The sequence below is a fragment of the Cornus florida genome, unplaced genomic scaffold (assembly GCF_030987335.1).
Source record: "Cornus florida cultivar Cherokee Brave unplaced genomic scaffold, ASM3098733v1 CherokeeBrave_3.0.0_Hap2_Chr07, whole genome shotgun sequence".
Lineage (NCBI taxonomy): Eukaryota > Viridiplantae > Streptophyta > Magnoliopsida > Cornales > Cornaceae > Cornus > Cornus florida.
Genome location: NW_026775577.1, coordinates 17,640,850 through 17,652,916, shown reverse-complemented (window position 1 = coordinate 17,652,916; position 12,067 = coordinate 17,640,850). Strand labels below are relative to the sequence as shown.

At 26.1% G+C, this 12,067-nt stretch overlaps 2 protein-coding genes across 2 annotated transcripts; both read left to right on the top strand.

Moving 5' to 3' along the window:
- Positions 1-10,738: 10,738 nt before the first annotated feature.
- On the top strand, positions 10,739-11,248 carry LOC132267527 (probable leucine-rich repeat receptor-like protein kinase At1g35710). Its single transcript, XM_059768682.1, has one exon. It carries the CDS (start codon positions 10,739-10,741, stop codon positions 11,246-11,248), a length of 510 nt encoding a protein of 169 aa, XP_059624665.1.
- Positions 11,249-11,623: 375 nt separating this feature from the next.
- On the top strand, positions 11,624-12,067 carry LOC132267526 (leucine-rich repeat receptor-like protein kinase PXC2). Its single transcript, XM_059768681.1, has one exon. It carries the CDS (start codon positions 11,624-11,626, stop codon positions 12,065-12,067), a length of 444 nt encoding a protein of 147 aa, XP_059624664.1.

Sequence of the window (12,067 nt, the reverse complement as noted above, 5' to 3'; positions counted from 1 at the left end):
ATTTATTTAAATTATTATTTTTGTCAAACAAATGTTTTATTGTGATCGAGCCAGAAATAATCAAAGGTACCAAAATAAATATATTAATTAAGTAGTCGGATTGATGGCTATATTTATCCGATAACTAATTATGCATAGAGGGGTCAAAGTGCAATATTGACTTAGAGGTTATTTATTATTTAATTGGAGTTCAATTAATTTCTTTTAGTGGAGTAGAAATTAATTTATGAATTAATTGAATTGGGTCCATGGACCGGGCCAATTATTAATTCATTGTAGCCAATAAAATAATAGGCCCAATGGATTCTCACTCATAGCCCAACTTGATATTTGAATCATATTAGATTTGAGACATATGAATTAGAGATGGAGAATGATTTGTTGTTTCCTTTTCTTTATTTTTATGTTGCCTATAAATATACATGGTCTATGTATATTTTAGGGGGTGATTTTTATGAGAAGGAAAAAGGAATAAATTTTCTCTCTCTAGAAAATTAGGGTTTATGTTCTCATCTAATGGAGGCTCCCACAAGCCTAGTTTTCCAAGGTCATTCAAGGAGGCTTATGAGTGATTCCTAAAGGCAAGACCATTACCAAGAAGATGGAGATCCATGGAAAAGATGTCTAGCAAAAGGGATCTACAATAAGTGAGAACATTCACTTTAGAGGAGAGATCTGAGGTTTACTCAAACCTTGATGTAGGTATTCAATTTTTTAGTTGAATAATACATCATATTTTATTTTATTTTTTGCATAAAACTTGTCTCTATGTGATGAATCAAGATTTATGAATTTAAATCCCTTGAAAAAATTTTAAAACTAGCACGTTTCCCAACAGTGGGAACAGAGGAGTACTGGCCTATGACATAGAAAAGAAACTGAAAAGAGTCCAAGGGGACACAGGCTTTTTCTAGAGGAGTAACACTTTTAGAACAGAAGTAAGCATTGATGTAAAAAGACACAGCTGATGGGAAGTCTTGAAATCTGAGATGTACCTGAGAGAAAGGACAAGACCACACTAATAGCAGATTCCAGGAAATAAGGCCAGCAGAGGCCCATTTTGAAACAAGTAGGTGTGTGTAACTTCAACCGAACTCAACTCGATTTTTTTTTGTGAGTTTTTATTTTTATAATTAAGATTGGATTTGAGATAAAAAAAAAAATGCATCCCAAACTTAAATAGAGTTGGGCTGTGGATTGAGGTGTCACAAACTTGACTCCAACCAGAACTCGAATTATCATATTATAAATGTATTTTTATTTTATTTTAAATACTGTATGTATATAATATTCAAATTTTGATGACTTTTTTCTTTTCAATTTCTTTTGTTTAAATCTTTATTTATTGTATGTTAACACTATTTATACAGAAAACAAATTCTTAGGAGAATTAATTTATTAAGAATTTGTATGTAATTTTTCAGAAACTTGTATTAAGTTTTATTTATTTATTTATAAATTTGTGCTTAGGAGTAATTTAATATGAAACTAACTAAAGATCATTTTAAACTTTCAATGTAGAATTGTCCTAGGAATAACTGAACCAACCTAACTTTCTAATCTGAAATCTCAGCTTGAGTTTAAAAATTTAAGGATAGGTTGGGCTCAGTTGAGTAGTTAGAATTAAAGATTGAGTTACGATTGAACATTTCAAATATCGAATTGAGTCTAAATTGTACCTTAAACCTACTTGAATTGCTGCCCTATAAACAAGCAAATGTCTATTTTCCATTCCCTTTGCAACCATTCTAGTCAATGGTCCAATATGAGCTATCACATCGCGTAAGAGGCCGCACTTTAAGTCTAATAGTTCACATTGATAGTTCATATTGTTTTGTAACTTTTTCATCCAAACTAAAAAGCAGTTTTTCATTTTGTTCACTTCAATTTTTTTTTTTTCCTTTCACTTTGATTAAATCGAATTGAAAATTATCTTTTGAAGAAAGAAATAAATAAATAAAAAGAAATACCATCGCTTGCATTCAATCGTGAAATTAAAGCTAGTCTTATGGTCTTCATAAGTTGCTGAATCCCATGTCAACAAAAACTTATTTCATTGGCATATATATACACTATTTTATGAGTATATTGTATGACCCAACTACCACCTGGCTATATAATTTATTCAACGGAAGGCCCATGCCATCATCCATTTGGGAATACTATAGCACTTATGATAGCTTTGATGTAAGCAAAGATTAGGGCATGCTCTTCAACAGTGGCTTTGGCATGTGTTCCCATGCCCATCATCATCCACTTTTTAGTGGTGCTCAACCCCACCCATTTTTACCTATTTTAGTTTTACTTACTCCTTTATTTTAGGTTTTTTCAAGGTAAAATTAAAATAAGTAAAAATCATATAAAAGAATAAGTAAAATTTATTCACCCTTTTTTTATTTATTTTTTGATACAAATTTGCACATTCATTTTGAATTGTGCAACTCAGAGGAAGAGTTCATTATTGTCTTCTAACAACCGCCCGACTTTTGAGAGGCCGATTATTTGGTCGAGTCAATTTAGGAATATTTCGGCTATTCTCGATCATTTGGGTTGAATTAGACTTTGGCACACTCGCAAAATTTTGAACCAAACACAACCTAGGTCATTGAGAAAAAAGCCACCAAAATCAGAGTTGCATTTACTTGCTATTTTATGTATTATGTCTTAATTTTTAATGGAATTAGATTTCTATTTTAGAATTGTATTTTATTATGTATTTTTTTGTTCGAAAAGTTTTAGACTTCAACGAATTATAATTTTGCCTAACAAGGAAATGGGTTTAGAATTCTATAAATATACACCTATGATACCTAGGATATGGGTTAAGACTTATGAGTTATCCCAATTCTATGGCGAAAGTCAACCTTACGAAGAAATTGGTGGGTAGAAGTACTTTCTGGTTTGGTAGGGTGGACAATAATGGAGTAAATCAAAAATAACTCTAGGATAAGAGTTTGTGCACATGATTTATATTGAAAATTCTCTACTATTGTAATATCTTCAAATATTGACAATGAATCTCTTCTTATTTGTAATGTAGGTCGGATTTGGCCAAACCAAACTATATCTTGTATTTTGTGTATGATTTTGTAATTTCTTCTTGTTGGATCTTCATTTTTTTTCCATTTTGCTACACCAATACCATTAAGCTTCATTTAAAAAATGAAACAAAGAAGCAAAGTTCCCCGTTAACATGATTCAGCTTGAGCATTGCAAACAATGTTAGAAATCTACTAGGGTACCTCAGGAAGTATCAGGTATAATGTTTGACTCATCTTAGGTGTAAACAATTTCTTGGAAAGAGCAGTGTGTGTGCGCCAACTAGGAAAAAAATTGCACTAACCTCCAATAAGGTTTGGGTAAATTATATACAAATAAACTGTTCATCATTTATTATTTTAACCTCACCTAAACTCATTAGTCAGCAACTAGAAAGTGACTTTGAGTGTGAAAAGTTAGTATGCTCTTATATTATAATAATATATTATATTGCATTTTATATAAGGGAAGGAAAAAATTATCATATTATAGAATTTGGTCAATAGGTTAATGCTAGGAGTGCCATTGAGGACATGCCAAATGTCAGGGGATGTCAGTGTAATTTACCCAATCTACTATGTCTTTTTTTTTTTTCTTTTTTTTTTTTTTTTAAATTTTGTTTTTATAAGAAATGCTAAATTTCACCAATCGAGAAGAAAGGAGGAACAACGGAAGGAACTCACCACCGATGCAAAAGTTTCGTGTTAGAGAAGATTGGGAATTTGAAGGAAAATTTCATCAGGTAGATCTCCAAATAAAATTAATGCTATAAAAGTTTACAAAAAATTGGAGTATTTGGTTGGAATAATAATATATATTCAATTTATTTATTTATTTATTATTATTATTATTTTTTTTTGTCATTCACAAGAAACTCACACGCATTACTCACACGTCCACTTTATTACTTTGGAGGCTTGATTCATCACCATTCATTTTGAAAGGTAGAAGAGATAGGTAGATTCAAAAATTAATTTAGCCTTCCGATATAAAAATACATAAATACTACCTTAAAATTGAATATATATATATATATATATATATATATATATATATATATATATATATATATATATTAGCTCGAACTTTAAACTAATTAAAATGTCCAATCATGTACCTAAAAATGCAAAAGTTATTTAAGAAATGCTAATAAAATTCACAATAATCATCTATTTTTTTTTTTACTATTAATGACACGAAAAATTAAGTGGTGCAAGGCCCTATCACATAATGTCATATGGTGTGGTAGGGCTCATACCTAGCTGACATTCTCAATGTATCATTTTTCATTTATTTGCTATTAATGATGATTTTGTATATAAAATTTGAATTGGTCCTCAAATTTTTGAAAAAATAAATTATTTTATGGTTACCCATTTATGGTTACTAGTAAAACACACGTGCAATGCACTTCATCGATAAAAAGTTATTTTATAATCTTACATAAAAAAAAATTATATAAAAATTATCAAAATAAATTCACTTTTTCAAATAATTGATTAGTAACTTTTTTGAGTAATTAAAATTTCAAATATTTATAAAACGAATTTTGTTGTCAAGATTAAAATTTAAGAGTAAAACCTCAAGTTGAAGGGGTTGCAATTATTTGTATAATATGTATATAATTAGATAATGAAATATATTTAAAAACTTATAGAGAAGGAAATATATAATATTACAAAACTTATTTGTTTAGTTAATAAATGTTGACATGACATAATTAAATTAAAAAATAATAATAATAAAATAAAAATAAATCAACATGAATAATGCAATTCAAAGTATAATGTACCTATAATAAAATAAAGAATTTTAAACTATGCTGCGAAATAGATCAATCAAAATAAATTAAGATTTTTTTTCAAACATAAATGGAGTCATCCAAAAGAAAAAAATATATACAATTCAAAGAAATTATTACCAAATTTGAAGGAAAACATAATGTACCTGTAATAAAATACATAATTTTGAGCCATGCAGTGACAGAAATCAATCAAAATAACTTAAGATATTTTTTCAAAAATAAATGATGACATGACATAATTAAACAAACACAAAAAAATAAAAATTAAATTAAATTAACATGATTATGCAATTCAAAGAATAAAACATAATTAAACAAACACAAAAATAAATTAACATGATTAATGCAATTCAAAGAATAATGTACTTGTAATAAAACAAAGAATTTTGAACCATGTTGCGAAAAATCAGTTAAAATAAATTAAGAAATTTTTTTAAAAAATAAATGGAGTCATCCAAAGAAAAAATCTATACAATTTAAAGAAATTACTACCAAAATTGAAAGAAAACATAATGTACATTTAATAAAAAAAAAATAAAAACAATTTGAACCATGCTAAGATCAATCAAAATAAATTAAGATATTTTTTCAAAAATAAATGGTGACATGACATAATTAGAAAATAAAATAAAATAAAATAAAATGATTAAGGCAATTCAAAGGATAAAACATAATTAAACAAAAAACAAAAACTCAACATGATTAATGCAGTTCAAATAATAATGTATTCATAATAAAACAAAGAATTTGGAACCATGCTACCAAACAGATCAGTCATTATTGTAATCCTTGCTGATATGAGGTAAACAGTGAAACACTGAAATACTAAATTTTTTTTTTTTTTGTTTTATTCTTAAAATTTTTAGTCTAGTAAAAAACTTGTTAATTATTATTGTAATCCTTACACACTATTTATTATGAATTAAAGGACAACCTCGTTAATCTACTGTCAACTATTCCTCTCTCAATCGTTTCTTCTTACATCATTTATAAACTGCAATTAGAAGTATAAATAAAAAATACATTGAAAAATAAATTTTTATTACATTTATTTTATTTTAAATTTTAAATTTAATTTTATATCAGGTGACCTGCAACATCCCACGCCTGAACCCATAAAATTCCTCGAGATTCATGCATGGACTACAAGGAAATCAATGTACATCTAATGGAAGTATGGAAGGAACTATATTAATCCAAAGCCAACACTACTGATTTGAAACATTGAATTTCAAATAAACAATTACCTATTTAATTTTAATTTGTAATTTATTTTATTATTTGATAAATTATTTTATTGTTTTAAAAGTATTATAGAAACTCTTTTATTTTAATTCAGTTTATTTATAAAAACTCTTTTATTTTAATTCACTTTATATCAATTAATAAATATTTTTTTACATTATTAAATAAATATTGATTCATTTTTTGTTCCTTTTTTTTTTTTTTTTTTTTTTTTTTTTTTTTACATAGAAACTCTTTTATACATTATCATAAAACATAAGAATAATTTTATTATAAATTTATAATATTATAAAGGAAATATTTAGATCTATATTTATATTTAGGAAAGAGTTAGAAATATAATAAAATAGAGAAAGTAAAGTTATTTTAACCTTAAGAATTTCGAGTATAATATGATTTAATTTAATTGGTAGTTTTTAGGATTTTATTATCTGTTAAATTATTTTATTATTTTATCTATAAATGATTTGAAACAACTTGATTGAATTTCAATTAAACAATTACCTTGGAAAGATTTAGATCTATATTTATAGTTAGGAAGGAGTTAGAAATAGAATGATTTTTCATATATAAACGTAACTAATGTATCTCACCATAACATTATAATAAAACATAACAATAATTTTATTATAAAATTATAATATTATAATGGAAAGATTTAGATCTATATTTATATTTAGGAAAGAGTTAGAAATAGAATAAAATAGAGAAAGTAAGTTATTTTAACTTTGAAGAATTCAGAACATAGGATTTATTTTATTTGGTAACTTATAAGATTTATTTTATTTGGTAACTTATTTTATTATTTGGAAAATTATTTTATTTTTTTATCTATAAATGATTTGAAACATGTTGATTGAATTTCAATTAAACAATTACTTGAAAACATTTAGATCTATATTTATATTTAGGAAAGAGTTAGAAATAGAATGATTTTTCATGTATAAATGTAACCAATGTATCTCACCATAACATTGTAATAAAAAATAAAAATAATTACCAAAGGGCCCTTGGCCTAATGGTGTAACCTCCTCATCTTCAATAAAGAGAGGAGGGGTTCGAGCCCGTGCGTGGGCAAAAAAGTGTGTGTGTGTGTGTGTTTGCTTTACTATCCAAAAAAAAAAAAAATTATTACAAAATTATAATGGAAATATGGAAATATTTAGATCTGTATTTATGTTTAGGAAAGATTTAGAAATATAATAAAATAGAAAAAGTAAAGTTATTATAAAGTTAAACAAATTCCAAGTATAATAGGATTTATTTTAATTGGTAACTTATAAGATTTATTTTAATTGGTAACTTATAGGATTTATTTTAATTGGTAACTTTTTTATTATTTAGTAAATTATTTTATTATTTTATATATAAAAGATTTGAAACATTTTGATTGAATTTCAATTAAACAATTACCTTGAAAAGATTTAAATCTATATTTATATTTAGGAAAGAGTTAGAAATAGAATAAAATAGAAAAAGTAAAGTTGTTTTAACTTGAAAATTCCCTAGCATAATGTGATTTATTTTAATTGGTAACTCACATGATTTATTTTAATTGGTAACTTATTTTATTATTTGGTAAATTATTTTATTATTTTATCTATAAATGGTTTGAAACATCTCGGTTGAATTCCAATTAAAAAATTACCTAGGAATTTTTATATCAATATTTATGTTTAGGAAAGAGTTAGAAATAGAATAAAATAAAAAAAGTAAAATTATTTTAACTTGAATAATTCCGAGCATAGTAGGATTTACTTTAATTGGTTACTTATAGGATTAGTAAAGAGTTAGAAATATAATAAAATAGAAAAAAGTAAAGTTTTTTAACTTTGAAGAATTCCGAGCATAATAGGATTTATTTTAAATGGTAACTTATTTTATTATTTGGCAAATTATTTTACTATTTTATCTATAAATGATTTGAAACATCTTTATTGAATTTCAATTAAGCAATTTCCTATTTAATTTTAATTGGTAATTTATTTTATTATGTGGTAAATTATTTTATTAAATAGTTACCTATTTTATTTTATTGTTTTAGTTGTTTAATAGTTTTATAGAAACTCTTTTATTTTAACAAAGTAATTAATAAATTGTAAAGTTTAAAACATAAAATCAAAGATGATTGGTGCATTTTCAAACTCATGTGCAAAGAGGAATTCAATTATTGATAGGTGCATTTTCAAACTCCCAAAACAATATCAAAATCAAGACTATTTTTTTATTACAATCTACTAATATTTTATTTATTTATAACTTAAAAAATATTTAACTATTATTTATAAAATTATAAAAGGCGTGTAGATTAAATAGAGTAAATTATATATATATATATATATATATATATATATATATATAGTTCCTTTATATATTTCCTTGTCTAATTAGAAAGACTAAATTAATTATTTTCTATATATATTTCATTATCTAATTAGATTTCCTTTTATTAAAATAACTCCTAATAAATAGGTAATTTGAGTTTTATAAAACTCTTCTAAATAGGTAATTTGAGTTTTATTGAAACTTTCATAAACACCTTATATTAATTTTAAAATAAAACTCATAATAAATAGGTAATTTGAGTTATTTTAAAAGGAAAATTACATATGGGACATATAAATTTATTATTAAAAAATAATATACTATTGCATGTGAGTAAAATCTAATTTAAATAAATATTCAATAAACTAATTAAAAAATTATAAATTCTAAAATATCCATTAACATAAAATTGGCACAAGGTAAAAGAGATAGAAATATAATTTTTAATTGAACTTTACAATAGGAATTCAATTCTTGATAAATGTATTTTAAAACTCCTAAAATAATGTCAAAATCAAGACTATTTTTTATTACATTTTATTAATATTTTTTTATTTATATATTATTTATAAAATTAGAAACAATGTGGAGACTAAATAGAATATTTTTTATTTTTTATTTCTTATACATTTCCTTATCTAATTGGAGAGACTAAACTATTTATTTTCTTTATATATTTCCCTAACTTGTTAGATTACTTTTATTATAAAAAAAACTCATAATAAATAAGAAATTTGAATTTTATAAATTGACTAAATTATTTATATTATTTATATATTTTATTATCTAATTAGAAAGACTAAATTGTTATATATATATATATAATTAGATTTATTTTTATTAAAGAAACTCAAAATAAATAGGTAATATGATTTTTTTATAGAAACATTTCTAAACACCTTATATTAATTTTAAACTAAAAATGGATATTTATTCATTTATGTATTAAAAAATTATTTATATATTATTAATAAAATTAGAAAAGATGTGGAGACTAAATAGACTAAATTATATTTTGGATATATATATATATATATATATATATATATATTTCCTTATCTAAATAGAAAGACTAAATTATTTATTTTCTTTATATATTTCTTAAACTAATTAGATTTACTTTTATTTTTTTTATAAAAAACCTCATAATAAATAGGTAATTTATGTTTTATAAATATACTAAATTATTTATATTTTTTATATATATTCTTGTATAATTAGAAAGACTAAATTAATTATTTTCTATATATATATTTTTTTATTAAAAAAAATCGTAATAAATAGGTAATTTGAGTTGTATAGAAAACTCATCTTCTAAACACCTTATATTAATTTTAAAATAAAATGGATAATAGATAGTTAATTTGTGTTATTCTAAAAGGAAACATAAATTGGAACATATAAATTTATTATTAAAAAATAATGTACGAAAACACATTAATGTACTGAAACACTTTGTACTTAGCAGAATGATAAAAAAATATATATATTATAGAAGAATGATTTTTAAAAAATAATGTACTGAACCTGACACTATTTGTACTTTTAATAATAGTATATATATAGATATGAATATAGATATAGATATAGATATATTTTCTTATTTAATTAAATTTATTATTAAAAAATAATGCGCTGAAACTCTTTGTACTTTTAATAATATATATATATATATATATATATATATTAAAGGTGGTTTAAATAAAATATTTTTTTGTCTCTCTCTTAAAATTTTAAGTCTAAGTAAAAAACTTGTTAATTATTATTGTAATCCTTGCTGTTACGAGGTATATATCATAATTTACTCTTTCTTAATAACAGGGATTATTATTCTTTCTTATTTTTTAGAACTTGATTATAGGAATTATTATTATTTCCTTATAATCCAGTTATACAATAAAAAAGAATAATATAATTTATAAAGCCAACTATACATTAGGAAAGTATAATAATTCCTAAATATCAAGGTGGTTGATTTATACCTTTCAATGGTCAAAGACCTCTGTTCTAGCTCTCATGTCCAAACTCCAAACTTCAATGGAGGTTTTCAATCACAAACATGCTTTCTCACTCATATTCCTCCTCTTCTTCTCACCTTTCCTTTCACCATTTCCATCCCAAGCATGCCATACAGTAGACCAAGAAGCATTACTCCAATTCAAACACCAAATCACCGACGACACTTTTGGAATGCTGAATTAATGGGCGCCTTCTTCTGATTGCTGCACAGCCTGGGAAGGCATTGCCTGTGACACCTCCGGCAGGGTCATCAACATCTCTCTTCCCGGCCTCGCGGTCGGCGACGACTACCCCATTGACACCTATATGACCGGCACGCTCTCCCCTTATCTTGGTAACATCACATTCCTTCAACTCCTTGACCTCAGCGAACTCGAATACTTGCAGGGTCCCATCCCACCTGAACTTGGAAAGCTTTCACACCTTACCGAACTCAATCTTTACCACAACAATCTCTCAGGCTCAATACCCATTTCATTTCAAAACCTTTTTAGGCTAAAGAACCTTCAACTGCATCGCAATCGCTTATCTGGTTCTCTCCCTAACCCTATTTTTGAGTCTTTAGCTTCACTTTCTTTTCTTGGCCTTTCAGAAAATCAACTGTCTGGTTCAATCCCATCTTCAATTGGCAACTTGGTTTCGTTAACTATGCTTGATCTTCGTCAAAACAGCTTCTCTGGTGCTATTCCAAACACCATTGGCAAGCTCAAGAAGGTCAAAATTATCCGTTTGTCAGCAAATCGATTAAGTGGTAGCTTACCGAAGTCTATAGGCGGACTATCAGAATTAGTAGATTTATATATCTACAACAACTAACTTAGTGGAAGCATTCCTTCTTCAATAGATGGACTAAGTTCTCTGGAACTTTTCGATATATCGTACAACAAGCTCAGTGGGAGATTACCGGCATCAATTGGTGTCCTTCGGAAGTTGCAGAGGCTACTTTTTGAGAACAACAAGCTCAGTGGACAAATCCCTCCAATCATTGGACATCTCACCGCTCTAGAAGGTATTGTATTCTCAAACAATCAATTTACAGGGAAAATCCCATCAAGTTTTGGCAATCTGCATAATCTATATTCCTTGGAACTGTCAAGAAACCGACTCTCTGGTCCAATTCCTCCTCAGCTTGCTAAATTACAAGGCTTAAACATCTTGGATTTGTCTTCTAATCCTTTGGGACTAGTTAGGATGCCGGATTGGTTCAAAGATTTGAAAACTTTTCAGTTATTGATGGCGAATACTGGGATCGAAGGGGAGCTTCCAAGATGGTTATCATCAGCAGCATCCATACATATGCTTGATTTATCGAGCAATGCATTGACAGGAGAATTGCCTTCTTGGATAGGATCAAACATGACTCAACTTGCTTCACTTAATTTATCAGGCAATGCATTGACAGGAGAATTGCCTTCTTGGATAGGAAACATGACTCAACTTTATACACTTGATTTATCAAACAATGGGTTTAATTCATCAATTCCTGCAGAGTTCAACAACCTGACACACCTAATCGATCTTGATCTCCACTCCAACAAGCTTTCAGGACCCATTCCTGCTCTCATGGCTGCTATCCCTGCATCTGCATTTGCCGGGAATCCCGGCCTCTGTGGAGCTCCACTTCCTCCTTGTTAG